The sequence below is a fragment of the Symphalangus syndactylus genome, chromosome 7 (assembly GCF_028878055.3).
Source record: "Symphalangus syndactylus isolate Jambi chromosome 7, NHGRI_mSymSyn1-v2.1_pri, whole genome shotgun sequence".
NCBI lineage: Eukaryota > Metazoa > Chordata > Mammalia > Primates > Hylobatidae > Symphalangus > Symphalangus syndactylus.
The window spans coordinates 40,573,225-40,594,505 of NC_072429.2; the positions used below are offsets into that span (position 1 = coordinate 40,573,225).

Below are 21,281 nucleotides of genomic sequence, written 5' to 3' on the forward strand. Positions count from 1 at the left end.
ACAAGTAGCATTTTAATACCTTCTCTTTCATTCTCCAGGCTACTCTGTTGAGGAAGTTATCCTACTTAATATTTAATAGCCAGTGACTTCGAACCCAACTTCATATTGAGTGACATTCTCTCATGTTTATGAACACAACATAAAACACACATACATAGCCACTACTCACTCACTCTCACAAGCAAGCATACACACACATTTTCTTTCTTTCCAGAACAAGCCAGAATTACAGCTCTTTTGGTGATTGTTATAATTTTTGGAATGGTTCATAAATTTTCCAAATTCTTTTAAATTTGTAATACTTTCATCTTTTTTTCTTTTTTTTCCAATTGTGAACCATTCCATATTGCATCTTTATTGCAAAAGTCAACATGCTTCTTAGAAATTCAGATTGTAATTGATAAAACAAACATTACATATATGAATTTAAATGTATAAACAGTTAGAAATTCAACAATATCTCCTATTATACTATTACACAAGTTCACAATTTTGTAAAAACTATAATACAGGCATACTGTACATCAAGAGGAACCACTATTCCTTTTCACATGATTTTTTTCTTTTTTGAAATAATGAGCCATCACCAAGGACCCTTTTCACCTTAACAAGACTGTTTTCCAATTTATCATCTTAGCTGGTAACAACATTTCTTGAATGTTACATAAAGAAATTGAGGGAAATTTTGCAATACTTGGGGTTACCTTTTTATCTTAGACAGTAATCCACTAGTGTATCAGGCTGACCTAGTCAACTGGTGGCTATTATTGCTGATCAGCTGCTTATAAAGATGTCATACACATTAAGAGGAATAGAATTTGCCTTAGATGCTGTATTTCTGTAAATGAAGATGCCAAGAAAACACGTATGGCAGTTATTCACTTTTAAGTGGAATTCTAACAGTTGAAGATTTGATGGTGGAAGTAAATCCCAAAGGGGGCGGGGGATATATATAAACTATTCTATGCTAACCTTAAGTTTTCTAGTATTATAATTAACTCACTTTAAATTCATCTTCGAGTCAAACATGTTTTAAAATTCTTTGAAAGCACACTTTTAAAGTATTTTTAGTCCTGTTTAAGGTGTACTGAAAACTTTTATAGAAAGGGCCTCAAATCTTACTGAAAAAACTGTTTTTCTCTCCAACACACTTCTCTTTTATCTTCTCCCCCCAATACTAAAAAGTCAAATTTTCAACTTTTTACTGAGAGTGAAATAAGATGTCCATTTTGAGGTCAAAAAGATCATATGAAAAGGAATCTCACTCTGTTGAACTGTCTACTGAAATTTTTCTTAGAGTTCCATTTATTTACTGTAATTTTCAGTTTCCAAATACAAAAATACAACAATTCTTATTGAAATCTATACGCTGGTAGTTTTAGTACACAAAAAAAAATCCAAACAAATTATTTACAAAATTATACAGTTTAAGAAAAAACTTTGTACAAAAAATATATAAATCCTTTGTTCCCTCTATCACGTTTAAACTGTCAGGACTCAAAATATTCACCACAATGAATCTTTCAAAATATATACTGACTGAGCCACAGACATCAAGAAAAATTTCATTAGAGATGATGGAGGAGTAAGGAGCAAGATTGTGTATTCTAGATACACCATTCTAATGTTTTCCTTCTTTTATAAGCTTATTTTACCTTCAGTGTTACTAGAAATATAACAATAACCTAGAAAGAGGAAGTCCTTATTATTATGAAAGAAAATTATATGAACTTAAAAATGACCCTGGTTTGACACATCATTCCAGGAAAACACGTAGAAGAATAAAGATTATCAGAACATGGGATTTAACTTCTTATAGCTAAGTAAATCTAGAATCCTGATGGTTTTAAGTTCTTAGTGAACAGTTTCTATTTTGAGAAATAGTCTTTACCTCAGCAAACAAAATCCTTGATATAGTGGTCACGAAGAACCTTTTGGAGCCAACAGGAGGTTTCAAATTTTCATACCACACATATATAAAAACACAGATGTGTATATCCTTGAAAAAGTGACAGCCTATGTACATTAATCATTTTATTTTCCCAGGGGTCAGTACAGTGTAGTGTTGCTCCTCTGCTTTTCCATCTAACATTCAGAACACGACAACATAAATTTACATATATATTTTACTTAACAGATACTCTACTCTATACAGTGTACAGTAAAAATGCACACAGTAAAGGAAACTGTCTACTGAGGGATGCATATGTTCATGGATAGCAACAAGCTACAAAATTATGAAAAAATAAGGTCATCTGATCAAAGTCATATATGACTCCCATTTATTACTAGCATACTCAGCCCTCAAGCCCCTCCCACCCACCCCCTACCACCCCCAGTCACCTCACTATCATGGTTTAAATTTAGGAAAAGAATTTCAGACATTTTTAAACCCTTCTGTGTAACTATACTGAACTGAAGCTTCAAAAGAGGGGAAAAAAAAGCTGGTGATTCTCTTCTCCCCAAAATCCTTCCATCATTCTCATCAAAACATCACTTATTTATCCAGGTGCTGGTTTGAACCTTTTATTGGAGACTGCCTGCGGTTGCCCAAATGAACCACTTATATCAGTGATGACTAAGTCAGGCCTATTAATAGAAAGGCAAGAGGAAGAAAAGGGGGACGAGAAAGGGGCAATAGGTGAAAACCTTTTACATTCTGAATTATAAAAATTTTTAAAAAGACCAGCCGAACCAGCGCTCACTAAATATCAAAGCAAACTAAGAATCAGTAGCAGGAAAAGTCCAGGAGTTCATATGACAAGAGAATGGAAATACTATAGAGCTAGCTACCACTGCTGTAGCATTTAAGAACACACGGTTTGTTGTGATTTTCACTGAACTAGTACTACCACACATAAAAACCATGAAAAACAAATTTAGACTGAATACAAATTGGGCTCCTCCAAAGTAAAAAAAAAAAAAAAAAAAAAAAAAAATTAAAATTAAAATATACATATTTTTCTTCCAAGACCACTCTTGAAAGCAAAAGGGTATTTTAATTACAAATATTTCCTACTGTCTGATGACCCATCCATAATAACTGAGAGTTAAAAGATTACAGGCGATTTTGACATTTAATTAAACTTTATCAGTAGATTATAATCGAAAATAAAATTTCTGAACACCCTGTCATTTACATCATAATCCAACACCAACAGCAACAAAAAAAAGGTGGTGTGGAAAATAAGGCTCTAGAGATTATCTATGTCATTGCTGTGGATCTTCACAACTGTGTAAAAGTCACTAGGCCTTTGGTGCTTTAATATCATGTACAGTTATGAGATGTGTTTAAATAGCAAACCTGCTGTTCTTGAACCTACTGTGTTGAAAAGAAAAATAAAAAAAATTTTTTTGGCTCATTGACTTCTTTTAAATAATTTTTAAAAGTTGTTCTTCTAAACAATATTCCTAAAAATTACACAGCTAGCATCAGACTTCATCTTCGCCATGAGCGAGACTCATATTCATCTTCATCTTCATCGTCATCATCAGGCAAAAACAAATCTGAGGTTTCTGTTTCCTGAAGAAAGAGAGGTTAAAATCTGCTTAGTGGCACAAGAAGGGTAAGTAAAATACTTTTTAGGCCAAAGGACAAACAGGCTAGTATACAAAGCCCAGGCTAGATTTCATAAGGGATGCATGCAAGAGTATCTTTCAGGGCAAAAAAAAAAAAAAAAAAAAAAAGCCCAAAATATCTTTGTAAATGATATAAATTCTTCTCCCCTGCTAATTTTGCTACTTTTAATAGGAGATTTCTACTCTAATATCATCAGGAAAATAATGTGGACATTTAGTACAGAAAATTTAAAAAAGACTATGAGATACATTTCTGATAAATTAATTTTATTCTATTAAAAATTAGGAAAATAAATGACCAAACACCTAAATCTTTGTTTTTATATCCATCCAACTGTTTGTGAGAGGTGAATATACTAGCTTCCCCATGACACTGATATTCCAAATCTTACATAAAAATCTAAAATCTTAGACAAAGTAGATGTATCTGCAAACACTACCCAAATATCATGACATCTTTTTTTCTTTTAATCTGGGGAACATTTCTGCTTTTGCTGTGTAAAATTACCTATATAGTGAGAACACACTTGATCAAACTATAAATGCTAGGTATCTTTTAAAACCAAGATTGTCATATAAATCAGGAAAACCTCGCAACATAGCCTAAGTGTTCACTAAATAAACTAATGATAAATAACAGGAGTAAAAAAGCAAAATAAATTCTCATATATTTGAAGAAGCTGATTATTCAGTACTTTTATTATTTAGGTCTTTAGTTTTCCAATTCCTCTATGTTCAACTTCTGCACACTCTCATTTTAACCAATTGTACACAGAAGGAAAATAAGAAACTCAAATCTATTACTATGGAACTTGAATAAACAAAAAGTGAAACCAACCAATTAAAGTTTAATTCGTTTACGTAATCTCTGACTTTATTCATCAGAATAAAAATTTCTAAAGCCCAAATAAATCCAATATAAATGTAAATAAAAAAGAACAGTCTTTCCTATACCAGAAGAAAATAACCCCCACCACAGCTTTTTATATCTATAGACCTGTTTTAATTCTTTAATAAACATCTAAACGGGTCTTAACTTGCATGCATGAAAGAAAAACCCAGTATTTATTTTTAAATTTATACTATTTAATATCATAAAAAATACATAATTGAGAAGTGATCTAATTCAACTCTTATTTCCAACCACTAAATTTACCTCCTCCTTGACTTCTTCTTCTTCAGTCTCAGTGGATATAGATGGTACCTTGGGCTTGTGCCAGGATATCTGTAGCCGACGGTCTTTAAATTTTGGCCCTTGGTTTGCAGCCTAAAATATACATTAGAAGATCATACAAGTTTGCACTCAAATTTACCAATGATTTCTGCAAATTCTGTGTTATTTAAAAAGTATAACATAGGGCAGGAGAGAAATCTGTTAAGGTGGATCTACAATCTCCAATGAGAGCTAAAAAAAAAAATAAAGTCCCTTTTAATTAGAGCAACTATATGTTCTGGTTTGCCTAGGATAACCCATGGTTTATACCTGTGTCAGGTAAATGTTAGCATCTGTCTTGGTTGAAGTAATAACTGTTTTTCTAAGTACAGTTGCTCTACTTATAAAAGTCATGATGAGGACAAGAAATATTCTTAATACACGTATTGACCTTTGGCTTTGATATCTACATATATAGACTCAAACCATAGAAAAAAGGTGAATCATCTGCTTATTCATCTCACTGCATCTCTTACAGCCCCACCTATGTTGGATAAAGTTCTTCCTATTTCCACTTCTGAAATGCTATACATTAATAAGCACCTCTCAGCTCATCTATGCATTCAATAAACATTAAACAAACACCTAATACTATCCTAACTCATAAAACTGCTCCATTTCAAATGTGTTACTTGGTACTAATTTTTAAACATTTTTTTCTCCCCAGCAAATTCCAATAGGGGAAAGCAAATTTTAAAGACAAAGCAACACAGACAAGGGACTAGGGATCCAAAGTTTCAAAAAAGTAAAAGCTTAGCCATCCCTATAGCTTTCCTATCAAAGGTCCTCACTTACAGAACTGGGGGTTCTAAAAAAACATAATAGAAGAGATTCTTTTTTATTTGGGCTTTCATTCTAGTCTATCTAGCAAAATCAATGCTAAACCTCTTGAAGCATTTGCCAAATGTTTCCATGAAACACCTGGAGCATAGCATGGTGAGAATGTACATTAGGGCAGACTCATAAATCCATTACTGCCTGCACAGACATCATCCTGTGTTCTAAGGGAAAAATTCCCCATTCCTTGAAGGGTCTAAATGCTTATAACCTAACACAAAACATTATGACTCATGGGACATACCAAACTGATGTATCAAAATAGCCCTACCAAATACAGAAATGTACCTTTTCTTTTCTTTTTGAGACAGGGTCATGCTCTGATTCCCAGGCTGGAATGTGCAGTGGGAAGATCACACTCACTGCAGCCTCGACTCCCTGGGTCCAAGTGATCCTCCCACTTCAGCCTCCCAAGTAGCTGAGACCATAGGCGTGCACAACCTCACATGGCTAACTTTTTTATTTTTATAGACAGGGTCTCCTGATGTTGCCCAGGCTGGTCTCAAACTCTTGGGCTCGAGCAATTCTCCCACCTCAGCCTCCCAAAGTGTTGGGATTACAGGTATGAGCCACAGCACCTGGTCTATATTTACCATCTTTTAAAAATCAGGTAATGTATGTAATAGAGATCCTTTACCCTTTACTCTATCCTTTAACACACAGGCCCATTATAGAGAGGCTTTCCCTGCTTGTTTTGTTCATTTCTATATTATTTGAATTTCTAAATAAAAATATATTACTTTTATAATCAGAAAAAGTAATAAAGATTTTTAAATCTGTAATAACTGTGTTGCTCTCCAAAGAAGATAAGAGGTCTGTCCTCCAAAAGGAATATTAAGGCATTAAATGTATTGCAAATACATTATTAAAGGAAGAATCAGAAATGTATAAGCAGTCTGAAATTAAGAATAAATAATTTCTACTACCTAACTTTTAACAAATCAAACAAAACAGCAATTAGAATAAAGATATATTATGACGCTACCAAGTTAGGAATTCTCATACACAAATGGTGAGAATCTCAAACTGATTCTAAACTGGTAAGAATCTAAAACTGATGGGGTTCACTCAGCAGTTCCACATACAGTCATCACTTGGTGTTTCTGGGGGACTGGTTCCAGGACTCTCTGTGAATACCAAAATCCATGAATGCTCAAGTCATTTACATAAAATAGTGTAGTATTAGCATATAATCTACACACATTCTCCTATATACTTCAAATCCTCTCTAGATTACTTATAATATCTAATGCAATACAAATGCTACGTAAATAGTTGTTTTACTGTATTGTTTAGGGAATAATGACAAAAAATGTACATGCTCAGTACAGATGCAACCTTTCATTTTTTTTCTAATATTTTTGATCCAAAATTGGTTGAATCTATGGAGTGAAACCCACACATATCAAGGGCCAACTGTATATCCAAGAGAAATGCGTGTACATGTGTAGTTAAAAACATGTATAAGATAGCAACACTGCTTACAAAAGCCACAAAGCAGAAATAACCCAAACATCCATCAATAAGAGGATGAGGCTGGGTGCGGTGACTCATGCCTGTAATCCTAACACTTTGGGAGGCCGAGGTGGGCGGATCACCTGAGGTCAGGAGTCCAAGACCAGCCTGGCCAACATGGAGAAACACCATCTCTACTAAAAATACAAAAATTAGCCAGGTGTACTAGCACATGCCCATAATCCCAGCTACTCAGGAGGCTGAGGCAGGAGAGAATCGCTTGAACCCATGAGGTGGAGGTTGCCATGAGCCGAGATTGTGCCACTGTGATCCGGCCTGGGCAACAGAGTGAGATTCCATCTCAAAAAAAAAAAGAGGATGAAAAATAAACTGTGGTACATTAATACAACTATTACATAGTAATAAAAATGGCAAATTAATGTTACATGTAAAAACATGAACGAGTCTCACAAACATTAAACAGAAGAAGCCAAGCACAAAAGAATACACACTGTGTGATTCCATTTACATAACATTTTTAAAACAGGCAGAATACTAATATAATATTTAGGAATGCATATTTAGGTGATAAAACTACAGTCAATTCTCATTACTTGCAGTAGTTATGTTCTAAAAAGTTGATGCAAACATTTAATTGGCAAATAGCCACTAATTATAGGGGAAATAGAATTAGACTCTTATGAGCCTCTAGAGCAACCTTGTCCAACCTGTGGCCTGCGGGCCGCATATGGCCCAGGATGGCTTTGAATGCAGCCCAACACAAATTTCATAAACTTTCTTAAAACACTATGAGATTTTTTTTTCCTGCTCATCAGCTATCATTAGTGTTAGTGTATTGTATGTGCGGCCCAAGACAATTCTTCTTCCAATGTGGCCCAGAGAAGCCAAAAGTTTGGACACCCCTGCTTTAGAGGGTCACAACATTTTTGTCAACTAATCAACACATACTTTGGTTTTATGTGTTTCTGTTGAAAGACATCTTATTTAATATATGTTACTGATTCATTAACATTGAACTCATGAAAAGCACTCACTCATGCCTGAACAAAGCTTAACTAACACGTGTATTCTTGTAAGGCATATCACAGCCTTGCACTTAGGAACACTAGACAGGACTTTAGAACTACATTTGGGGGCCATTTAAAACAGTTTAATCACCAAAAAAACAAAAAAATTGAGAAAAATGTGGCATTAAATAGACTGCAAAGGCCGGGCGCAGGGGCTCATGCCTGTCATCCTAGCACTTTAGGAGGCCAATGTCAGGAGCTTGAGATCAGCCTGGCCAACATGGTGAGACCTCGTCTCTACTAAAAATACAAAAATTAGTTGGGTGTGGTGGTGGGTGCCTGTAATCCCAGCTACTAGGGAGGCTGAGGCAGGAGAATCACTTGAACCTGAGAGGCGAATGCTGCAGTGAGCCGAGATCACGCCACTGAATCCAGCCTGGGTGACAGAGCGAGACTCTGTCTCAAAAAAATAAAATAAAAAATAAAAAAATAGACTGCAAAAGGGGCATTTGTTTACAGTATAAAAGCTGAAACAAGAAGGCATAGCACCACCTTATTTCTATCTCAGCTGAAAACGGGCACATGAGGGGACTGGCAACTGTGTGTATGTCTGAGAATGACCACAAAACACCATAAGTATTGATTTTGGGGTTACAAATAAATTTTAGTGAGTAGATGAATTGGCAAATTTGGAATCTGAAAATAATAAGGACTGACTGTATAAAGAAAGCAAGTGACCATCATAAAGTGAGGCTAACGGTTACTGCTCTGAGAAGGAGAGAAGGTAGATAGAGGCTGGGAGGAGCAACAAGGGGGATTGGGGGATTGGAAATTTTCTATTTCTTGACCTGACGGATAGGTGTATTAGGTGTTTGCCTTCTGATAAATCACTGAACTATATGTTTATGATCAGTATAGTTGGTTTTTATAAACATTTTTAGTTGACTATAGGTATAACCTTTAAAAATTTTAATGAAATAGGCCGGGCGTGGTGGCACATGCCTATAATCCCAGCCCTTTGAGGCTGAGGCAGGTGGATCACCTGAGTTCAGGAGTTTGAGACCAGCTGGCCAACATGGTGAAACCTCATCTCTACTAAAAATACAAAAATTAGCCGGGCGCAGTGGTGCATGCCTATAATCCCAGCTACTCAGGAGGCGAAGACAGGAGAATCCCTGAACCTGGGAGGTGGAGGTTGCAGTGAGCTGAGATCGTACCACTGCGCTCTGGCCTGGGTGACAGGTGACTTGAGACTCTGTCTCCAAAAAAAAAAAAAAAATTTTAAAGTAATACCAGATAGCTAAGATTTTTATGTGAAAAAGGCAAGGTTTGGAATGTAGCCCTGTATGTATAATATGATCACATTTTGGTAAATGTTTTTAAACTGAGAAGCTTTATATATGTTTTCTTACATACATAGTATTTTTCTATAAAGATATCTAAGAATAGTGACTATCTTTTAAGAATGGACAAAGATTAACAAAAGGGAGATTTTACTTTTATTAGTCATACTTTTTTTTTTTTTGAGACAGAGTCTTGCTCCATTGCCCAGGCTGGAGTGCAGTGGCGCAATCTGGGTTCACTCCAACCTCCACCTCCTGGGCTCAAGCAATTCACGTGCCTCAGCTTCCTGAGTAGCTGCGACTACAGGCAGATGCCACCACAGCTAGCTAATTTTTGTATTTTTTGTTGAGACAGGGTTTCGCCAGTTGGCCAGGCTGGTCTGAAACTCCTGAGGTCAGGTGATCCACCTGCCTGGCCTCCCAAAGTGCTGTGATTATAGGAGTGAGCCACCGTACCCAGCCCTAGTCATCCTTTTAACCATTTGCATATATTTTATTTTTATTTTTTAAAGTTTTGGGTTTTTTTTGTTTTTTTGTTGTTTTGAGACAGTCTCGCTCTGTCGCCCAGGCTGGAGTGCAGTGGCACAATCTCAGTTCACTGTAACTTCTGCCTCCCAGGTTTAAGCGATTCTCCTGCCTCAGCCTCCTGAGTAGCTGGGACTCCAGGTGCGTGCCACCATGCCCGGCTAATTTTTTGTATTCTTAGTAGAGATGGGGTTTCACTGTGTTAGCCAGAATGGTCTCAATCTCCTGACCTCGTGATCCACCCACCTCGGGCTCCCAAAGTGCTGGGATTATAGGTGTAGGCCACCGCACCAGGCCCTAAAAAGTACTTTTTAAAAAAATCTAGGATTAATCTCTTAACATATCTATTACTTATTACAGTACCTAATTGTTCTACACATACATATATATTCTCTCACATACACATCTAAATATGGCTTAAAATGATAAAATATTGGGCAAAAAGGCTGGGCGCGGTGGCTCATGCCTGTAATCCCAGCACTCTGGGAGGCCGAGGTGGGCGGATCACGAGGTCAGGAGATCAAGACCATCCTGGCTAACACGGTGAAACCCCATCTCTACTCAAAATACAAAAAATTAGCCAGGCATGGTGGCGGGCACCTGTAGTCCCAGCTACTCGGGAGGCTGAGGCAGGAGAATGGCGTGAACCTGGGAGGCGGAGCATGCAGTGAGCTCAGATTGCACCACTGCACTCCAGCCTGGGAGACAGCGAGACTCCGTCTCAAAAAAAAAAAAAAAAAAAATTGGGAAAAAATTGGATGTCCATCAACACAGGACGGTTCAAATGTAGTATGACACATCTGTGCAATGAAATACCACACAGTCATTAAAAAGAATGAAGCAACACCACATGCACTAGTGTAGAACAATCTGAAGTCTAATATATATGAAGTACATATGGCAAAAGGGTGTTGTATAACATGCTACCATTTTTATAAAAGAGAGAACAAATAATATATATATAGAGAATCTTTAAGCAGATGTATGAGAAACTGGTAACAATAATTGTCTATGGGGAGTGAAATTGAGTGACTGGAGGTAGAAGGAAATCTTATTTTTCATTGTATACACTTTTACTCCTTTTTCATTTTGTTTATGCGTGTTGGCCAAAGAAATAATTCAAATAAAATACATATATATGTGAATATGAGATCAACTATATATACCATAAATTAAAAATTATATGCATATTAGGGTTCTTGGTAGAAGCTGCTCAAAGAGAAATTCATCTAGTTCAGCCATTTTCCCCGATTAGAAACTGACGCCCAATCTATGCCAGTCATTATGTATCAATCAACTGACTGGCAGATAAAAAAAACAAAATTCAAGTGCTATATGAGGGAATGAGCAAATAGGTACTCTCATCCAATGTCACTACAAGTATAAATTAGTACAACACTCTGAAGGGTTATTTAGTGAGCTGTACCAAAATTTCAATGCATGTCTTTGATCCAGTTATCTCCTTCCTAGGAATTTACCTAAAGCAGTGGTTCTCAATTGGAGACATCACTCTAGCAGGTATTTTGGTAGTCACACTGACTAAGTAGCACTTATTGGCAATTAGTACGTGGTAGCCAGGGGTGCCAGAAGTTTTACAATGTGCAGCACTGTCCCACATAATGAAAAATTATTGGCCAGGCGCGGTGGCTGACGCCTATAATCCCAGCACTTTGGGAGGCCGAGGTGGGCGGATCACGAGGTCAGGAGATCGAGACCATCATGGCTAACACGGTAAAACCCCATCTCTACTAAAAATACAAAAAAAAAATAGCTGTGCCTGGTGGCAGGCGCCCGCAGTCCCAGCTGCTCGGGAGGCTGAGGCAGGAGAATGGCATGAACCCAGGAGGTGGAGGTTGCAGGGAGCCAAGATCGTGCCACTGCACTCCAGCGTGGGTGACACAGCAAGACTCCGTCTCAGACAAAAAAAAAAAAAAAAAATTACCCCAGTAAATATGCCAAATCTAACATGATGTATATAACATTGTTCATAATAGTTAAATGGTAAACAACCTACCTAACTCATCAATAGGGGACTGTATATAAAAATTATGGCATATTCTTATAACAGAATGCCTTTAAATAAGACAAATGTATATCTATATTCATAAACATGAACAATTCTCCATGATACACTATGGATGTAAAAACAAATTCCAAAACAGCATGGGTAGTATGTATATGTATGAGAGATACAGGTGCTAGAAAGATGTTCATAAAAATGTAATTGGTAAGATTTCAAATTTGTTGTGCCTTCTCCTGTATAATTTGTGTTGTTTGAATGTTCTAAAAGCAGTAATTACCTTTGTAAAGAAATTTTCAAAATTAAGAGAAAAAGATTACAGCAGTTTAGAGTTTCAATGTCTTTGTAAAGGTCACAGAATTACCATTGCCATTTCACTCCTAGAACTAGCGACAAAAATTATATTTTCACCTGAAGAGCCCTGAACACAGTAAAGTGTGCAGAAAAGGTAAACTCCTGATCATTTGTGACAGATAACAACAGTAAAGAGTCATAGCTCACAAATCACCCATATTACCTTTTAAATTTAATTTTTAAGTTGTTTTGTAAAGATAGGGTCTCACTATGCTGCCCAGGTTGGTCTTGAACTTCTGGGCTCAAGCAATCCTCCCACTTCAGCCTCCCAAAATGCTGGGATTACAGGCAGGTGCCACCAAGCCAGGCCTACATTACTTTTTTAACAAGGTCTGATGAAGGGCAATCAATGAAGCACTATCTAAAAAACTTTCTCCAAATGTTAAATACATAGAAAAGGTTAATTTTTGTTCTGGAAAGCACAAAAGAAAACTATCTGCCTAACTATAAGGTATCACTTCCATGTACGGTAAAATTCTCAAATATATTTTTCAGATACTTGGAAGATGGGGGAAAAATCCCTGTCTAGAGAGGCTGTGGGGAAATGCTAACTATGTGCGAAGTCTTTAGTAATTACAGCAGAAATACTCAATTGCCTTATATGAAGTTCCAGGAATGACAGGAGTGAGACATTAGAGGTTTTTTCTAGTAAGAACATAAAAATTATAACGAATTATATAAACACTGTGGGACCACAGGTTCTGAACAGTACTTTAGAGATAAACCTCTTACTTTCTTAAGACTCAAATGGTCTTCTGGCTAAAGACGGGGAACTGACCATCTGTTGTATGCAATTTCATATCCTTCCCCAGACCCCCACTGAAATGACAGTAGAATAATTTATTTTTTTAAGGTATAAATCTGTAAGAAAAAAAATACAAGAAAACACAACAAGGTAAAAAAAAAAAAAAACTGGAGAGGTGGGAAGCAGAAAGACTAATGGGAAGTCAATATATAATGCTTAAAATTTAAAAATCAAGAAGTAACAGTAAAAACAGGAATTTAAAAAAAGAAAAAAAATCTGGCCAGGTGCAGTGGCTCATGCTTGTAATCCCAACACTTTGGGAGGTCAAGGCAAGAGGAAAAAAGCCTAATAAAAGGCAACATGGTAGGATAGAAGAAGAGAAATATATTAATCTGAGCAGCTGAATTTCTGAATTGATCAATCCTAAAACCTAACTCTAGACTTCTTGAAAAGAAGGAAAAATTCAAAATTCTTACAGTTAAATGAGCCACACTACTTGAAAAATATCAAAGTACAGTCTATATATTCCAAATATTTAGAGTAAATAACTTTTCCTGTTGTATCTAGCCGAACCTCCCTTCAACAGGGATGAAGGAATGTACTTTAGTTTTTGTCCTGTCTGTGCCCTTGGAAAAGCTCTGAGTTAAAATTTTCAGCTTCTGAATTAAACTTTAATTATAAATACTTAACATTAACTTCATTAAGATATTAAAAATCTTAAGATTTCTCTGAAATAAAGATAGGTAAATAAAGATTCTGCTATTAAAAAGTTCTTTCTGGGCTGGGCGCAGTGGCTCATGCCTATAATCCTAGCACTTTGGGAGGCTAAGGCAGTGGATCACCTGAGGTCAGGAGTTTGAGACCAGGCTGGCCAACATGGTGAAACCTGTCTCTACTAAAAAAACACAAAAAAATTAGCCAGGAGGTGTACGCCTGTAATCCCAACTACTGGAGGGACTGAGGTAGGTGAATCACTTGAACCCAGGAGGCAGAGATTGCAAGGGAGTTGAGATCACACCACTGCACTCCAGCCTGGGCGACAGAGCAAGACTCCGTCTCCAAAAAAAAAAAAAAATTGAAAATGAAAAGGTTCTGCACTTTGGGAGGCCGAGGCGGGCGGATCACCAGGTCAGGAGATCGAGACCACAGTGAAACCCTGTCTCTACTAAAAATACAGATAAAAAAAATTAGCCGGGCATGGTGGTGGGCGCCTGTAGTCCCAGCTACTCGGAGAGGCTGAGGCAGGAGAATGGCGTGAACCTGGGAGGCGGAGCTTGCAGTGAGCTGACATTGCGCCACTGCACTCCAGCCTGGGTGATAGAGCGAGACTCCGTCTCAAAAAAAAAAAAAAAAAAAATTAAAAAGTTCTTTCTGGATTCGCTGATTTTGATCTTTAAAATATATAAAATTATATATATATTTCAATTCATTATGTTAACTTAAATATTTGATATATAATATTTATATATATATATATATATAACTTAAATATTTGATATATAAAGTAACATAATAACATACTAGGGGTCTGCATACTACAGCCCTCAGGATAAATGTAGCCCAGCACCCTGTTTTTAATGACCTAGGAGCTAAGAATGGTTTTTACATTTTTTAAAAGGTTATTAAAAGAAAAAAATGTTCATCCATTGAAGTACAAAGAAAAAGAACTAGAAAGGAAAGAGGAAGAGAGGGAAGAGCAGGTAAAAGGAGAGAAGACAATGTAATGGAGATCATATGTAGTCCACAAAAAACCTAAAGTATTTACTATCTAGTCCTTTACAGAAAAAGTCTGCTGATCTCTGATACATACTATTAATATACTTATATATTAATGTATGTTTTTATGCTGTTATATATATATAACCTGCACTGTAAATTAAGTATTCTATGTATTTTAAATTTGTATATGCTTTAATGTATATATACCTTTCATATAAGTACCTGGGACCAAAAAGATCAAGATCAACCAATATCCTCAAATTTGGTTTTAAAATACATAATATAAAACACTGATGCTTCATCCCAAAAAAGTAAAAAGTCTGATTTTAAAAGTAGTATGTGTTGGCCGGGCACAGTGGTTCATGCCTGTAATCCCAGCACTTTGGGTGGCCAACGCGGCCGGCGGGCAGATCACTGGAGGCCAGGAGTTTGAGACCAGCCGGGCCAACATGGCAAAACCCCATCTCTAGTAAAAATGCAGAAAAATTAGCTGGGTGTGGTAGTGCGTGCCTGTAGTTTCAGCTACTCAGAAGGCTGAGGCACGAGAATCGCTTGAACCCAGGAGGCAGAGGTTGCAGTGAGCTAAGATCATGCCACTACACTCTAGCCTGGGTGACAGATGGAGACTGTCACAAAAAAAAAAAAAAAAAAAAAAAAAAACCACCTATTAAAAAAAAAAAAGGAGTATGTGTTCCTCAGGAAGTATGGAAAATAGAGAAGTGTTAATACTACTAACACTAAAAATACGAAAATTAGCTGGGTGTGGTGGCTAACACCTGTAATCCCAGCTACTCAGGAGGCTGAGGCAGGAGAATCCCTTGAACCCAGGAGATGGAGGTTGCAATAAACCAAGATTGTGCCATTGCACTCCAGCCTGGGCGACAAGAGCAAAACTCCGTCTCAAAAAAAATTACGTTTTTAAAGGCAGCAAAACACTGTCAAACATTTAAATGGTTATCATTTTTCACTATTACATGCACTATAATGAGCATACTTATAGCTGCCATTTGCATACGACCATAATCCACTTATGATAAGTTCTTAAACTATTGAAGAGCAAACTCTGAAGGACTCCAGAATTAGATTCCAAATAGCTTCATTAAAATCCATCCATCATTTTTTCGTACAGATATGGCTCACCCATGATCCTTTCATAATCATTAAGAATAGAAGAATACTGAAAATACAGATTTTACCTTGGCCTCTGCGAGATACAGGACCTTGAAGAAGAGTTTCCTTTTATGTTTGCTAACTCTATTCACAATAATCCCTAAGCATATGTATTTCTGTACTTCTTTCAAAGAAAGCATACTATATTGCCCAGGTAGTTATTACTAGGGAAGTGTGCTCCTAGTACTCAAGACCCTTTCTGATAGCATGCTATCAAAAAAGAAAAAAAAAGAGCCATCCAAATCAAAGAAGTGTTTTGTTCTTGAAGTTACCTCATCTGCCTTAGCTTTGCTTGCTCTTTTCCGAAGTGTCTAGACATAACCACACTTGCCAACTGAATGCCACACTGCAGACTTGTCAGGTATATGTACATAAAAATTGGTTATTTTTAGATGCTTTAGAATGGTTCTACTTTTCAGAAGGAAGGAGATCCATTTGAGCATGACTTCTGGGTTAAAATTTAAACATCTATATATAGTCTCCAGTGACCACAGGATAGAATATGTAGCTGTCTTCCTAGTAAGATTAACTATTTTTTGTTACTGAAACTTTCTGCAATGAGTCAAATTTATAGAAATTCTGCTTCACATAATCCAATATCACCCCACCAGAACTGGTATTGGTTCTACATGACCAATTTATTTGGCAAAGACATTTTAATTTTATATATTAAACCTTAAAAGACAAAAAACAACATTCGTGAAGCCTTCACAATACCCTGCACTTGTATAGTGCTCCTCCATCTTCTTTACTCCTTAAGAAGTCACTTAGAGCTATTCTCCCACTTTACAAAAAAGGCAAATAAGGGTTACATCAGGGAAAGAACTGGATCGAGAGTGAACCATTCACAACACAGAGGACATTCAAATCTGGACACTTTTTGTAACAGCCTATCTTCCCCAAGAATCAGGGTGAAACAGGGTTAACGGGCATCAAACTAATAAGAACACTTGACGTGAAGCCTTGCCCTTTATGATTTCCCTCACCATCTTTAATACTTTTTTTTTTTTTTTTTTTTTGAGATGGAGTTTCGCTCTTGTGGCCCAGGCTGGTGTGCAATGGCACTATCTCAGCTCACTGCAACCTCTGCCTCCCGAGTTCAAGCAATTCTCCTGCCTCAGCTTCCTAAGTAGCTGGGATTACAGGCACACACCACCACACCCAGCTAATTTTTGTATTTTTAGTAGAGATGGGGTTTCACCATGTCGGCCAGGCTGGTCTCGAACTCCTGACTGACCTCAGGTCATCCACCCACCTCAGCCTCCCAAAGTGCTGGGATTATAGGCATGAGCCACTGCCCCTGGCCATCTTTAAAACTTAATAGGGCTGAAAATACTTCCTCTCAAAAGAGTTGTTTGAGGAATAGGAAATCAAGTTATCTTGGTTCCACTACTTATTAATTATAAGACTGTGGTTGACATTTTAAGTTGTGGTGTTCACATCTGTACACATAGGATTTCACATGTATACAGTTTTGCATGTATATACAGTTTTGCATGTATTTCACATTTATAGTCATTTAAAATTAAATGAGATCCTGTATGAAAGTGTTCTAGCACAAATAATGCTCAATAAAATATTTACTGAATAAATGAGTGGCTGGGAAGAGTATATACGGCAAATGTCCAAAACAATAAAGACATTTGCCTATAGCAAATCTCTATTTGCATGTTTGCCTAAAGTAAGTGGTTGCCACTATATACAGAATATAACTAAATATACCTGTTATCCTAATAAACTCTTTATTTGAATTTTGCTTCTATCCCAGACTGTTTCACTATTAACTATAAATACCTGGTAAGCCATGTAATAATCCTAAAACAAAAATTAAATATAGCTTTGGAACAACTTGTCACTACAAATGCACTTAAGTGGAATATTATGGAATCAAACACAAGAGCTGCTTCTTGACTTTTAAATATATTAAATAGGCATTTGGTAGTACTCATGTTTTTTACAACAAATTTTTCTAATCTATAAAAAACATTTGACATTTACACACACTGCAGCAAGGAAAATGATCAGCACAGTGTTTTTAGAGTTAGCATCTGCTATTTTAAAAACTTACTGAGAAATGCTGAAGCAAGTCTTCTTTTTCTTCCTCAATGAATCCTCCAACTGTTAGTGCTTTGGGACGATGGTCCACCACCATGTGATTTAGTGAGCCCCTTCCTCTTCCTCCACGCCCTCGGCCTCTTCCTCGACCTTGAGAGGACATGGTTTTTCCTCGACCCACAGGTAAAATACCTAACCGTGCAGCCTGAATAACAACAAAAAGTAGAATGTAGCATACATTGTTAGACTAAGCCTTAAAAACAAAGGAAAACTTTTTTTTTTTTTTTTGAGATGGAATTTCACTCTCGTTGCCCAGGCTGGAGTGCAATGGCATGATCTCGGCGCACTACAACCTCTGCCTCCTGGGTTCAAGCTATTCTCCTGCCTCAGCCTCCCAAGCAGCTAGGATTACAGACAAGCGCCACCATGCCTGGCTAATTTTGCATTTTTAGTAGAGACGGGGTTTCTCCATGTTGGTCAGGCTTGTCTCAAACTCTTGACCTCAGGTGATCCACCTGCCTCAGCCTCCCAAAGTGCTGAGATTACAGGCGTGAGCCACCGCGCCCAGTCAAAGGAAAACTTTTTGAGATGTTAAATGAGGTGGGGTGCTAACTCCTTTTAAATCTCACCTCAACCTGTAACTGACTGAGTTTTTTCCGTAATTCTGTGGTGTCTTCTCCTGAGGACAGCCTCTTGTGGAGGTCCAGTTCAGTATCTAATAACTCCTTCTGGGCCTTTGGAAAAATTGAAAATAAAAAGGTATTTTTTAGATAACTTACAAGATCTCCTCCAGAACATGATAGTTACACAATGACACACATGTATTTTGGAACATGAGAATGAGAGGATGCAATAAACATGGGTGTTTTTAAAAAAGTAACTTTACAGATATAGTAGCGCCAACATGTAAAAAGTATATGGGTATCAGTGAAAAAGAGTAAGCATTAGATGGCTTAAAAATCACATCCTAGGAACAGACACCTGAGATGAGGGAGCTGAGAATAACTGTCACATAATAAAGTATCACAAATGAAACATACTGGAGCAAAATAAATTATATAGTAAAAATGTATCTATAGTACAAAGTAACAGCTACATAATTACTACCAGACTGGAATCCATAACTGTTGCCATTCTCTTTTTTGTTAGAGACGAATTATTTATCAGTCTTTAAGAGACATGACTGCCAGTGATTTTTTTCACCTCTTTAATTTTTAAAATGTGCATATATTCTTTCTATAATTAGAAAAGATTTCAATAAAAAACATTTTTATTATATCTATAAGAAGAAATCTTAAACACTTTATGTTTCTATACTGATAGAGAACCATAATTTCAAATTTAATGTAATACTACATACAACAATTTACATTCTACATATCTGACAAATTTATTACCAGTTCTCAGAGGACTAGAATTATCTATAATCACACCACAGAACTGTGGTATAATGGAACCACTGTCTAAACCAAGTACAGCAAGGAAACACATGAAAATTAATAAAATTAGACTTAAATAGATCTAGAACTTCTGATTATTCTTTTTAATAACATGCCACATTTTTACTCATATGAATAGGCCAGGCTACTTTTTTAAAAGGACGGTTTTATTACAATACTATTACAGCATTAGAAAAACACTGCTGAAATGGGAAATACCTCTTTCACCACCATCACTTTAACAGTGTCATCTTCAGCAGAGAACCAAAATATTCAGTTAAAAAACACATCTTTGTTCAAACAGGGTATTATCAACCTCTTCCCAAAAAGGGTACAGCGCATCTACAGAAATATTAAAAAAAAAAATTGTGGCAGCTGGGTGCAGTGGTTCACACCTGTAATCCCAGCACTCCGGGAGGCCAAGGTGGGAGGACTGCATTTGAGGCCAGCCTGGGCAATATAGTGAGACCTTGTCTCTTTAAAAAATAAATAAATAAATAAGTACTATAATTAGGATTCTTTTTTTAAGTACTATAATTGTTTGCCTATATCCCTATTAGGATATTAGCTACCTAAGGGTTCCATTGTACTTTCAAGGTGCCAAGCACATGGCAGATGTTCAATAACCCTATGTTAAATAAAAAATGCAAATAGATACCTCCGTTTTTGTTTTCACTTTAGATGGTGTGGAGACTGCAGAAGATGTTTTTAATTCATCTTTTAATTGTGAGATCTTCTCTCCAAGCTCTTTCAAAGTCTTCATTATATTTGCTCTTTCTTCTGGTTTCATGTTTTTGTTTTTTTCTAACTTGGATATTAACATCTACAAAATAAGAATGAAAAAGGTAAAACGATGCTTAATAAACTTTAATATAAAGAAGTCTTTAAAAATTATGAATAATACTTTTAAAATCAATTCTATATATCAATTCTAGCATGCAAATAATGAGCTCTTGTCTTACCTTTTGGCATTCTATTTGTTTTTCTAATACTTCTTGTCTTTTTTTCCTCATATCTTGTTGTAACTTCATTGCTTCCTGTATAAGTAAAAAAGAAATTAATACAGATAATGTAATTTGCCACCATTCTCAACTCATTTTTTCTGGGTCATCCCTGAGACAGACTCTCCTCCTAATAAAAAAATAGTTGACACCAAAGATGAAACCTTTGAATATATTTTCCCTAACACTTTCAACATAATAGAGTTTACGACTGTACTTAAAAAATATTTAAAATATTGGACCTAATTAGCTATATCTATGAGATTTATTGACTTAAATGACCTGAATGTCCTTATGAAGAAAAACAAAAGTTGTTTTCACTTGTCAATGTAATAGCTAAATCCTTATTTTTTAAGTTTAAAGTTTAAAAATGTGAGGCTAGGCATGGTGGCTCAACTTGTAATCCTAGCACTTTGGGAGGCTGAGGTGGTAAGACCGCTTGAGTCCAGCCTCGGCAACAGAATGAGACCCTGTCTCTAACAAAAAATGAACAAAATTAGCCGGGGCATGGTGGCACATGCCTACTCAGCTACTCAGAAGGCTAAGGTGGGAGGATCATTTGAGCCTGGGACATCAAGGCTGCACTGGGCCATGATCATACCACTGCACTCAACGTGAGTGACAGAATGAGACCTAGTCTCAAAGAAAAGAGAAGAAAAAAGTGACATGCAGCTATAGGTTAGAAATGATAGAGTAGGCTGGGCACGGTGGCTCACACCTGTAATCCCAGCACTTTGGGAAGCTGAGGCAGGTGGACCACCTGAGGTCAGGAGTTCAAGACTAGCCTGACCAACATGA

The 21,281-nt window shown here is 36.6% G+C and overlaps 1 protein-coding gene across 4 annotated transcripts in view; it reads right to left on the reverse strand.

The window, feature by feature from the left end:
* Positions 1 to 235: 235 nt before the first annotated feature.
* RBM27 (RNA binding motif protein 27) overlaps positions 236 to 21,281 on the reverse strand; it is an 86,938-nt gene continuing 65,892 nt past the window's right edge. For 2 of the 4 annotated variants that reach the window (XM_055285779.2, XM_055285780.2), the window contains 6 exons: positions 20,445 to 20,519; positions 20,141 to 20,305; positions 18,673 to 18,777; positions 18,057 to 18,248; positions 4,736 to 4,846; positions 236 to 3,523 (listed from right to left, as the gene is read on the reverse strand). In XM_055285779.2, the coding sequence (XP_055141754.1) occupies positions 3,440 to 3,523; positions 4,736 to 4,846; positions 18,057 to 18,248; positions 18,673 to 18,777; positions 20,141 to 20,305; positions 20,445 to 20,519 (732 nt within the window). In that variant the 3' untranslated portion in view covers positions 236 to 3,439. The remainder of the gene's footprint in view (positions 3,524 to 4,735; positions 4,847 to 18,056; positions 18,249 to 18,672; positions 18,778 to 20,140; positions 20,306 to 20,444; positions 20,520 to 21,281) is intronic. The other 2 variants (XM_063642701.1, XM_063642702.1) reach the window with 1 other exon arrangement.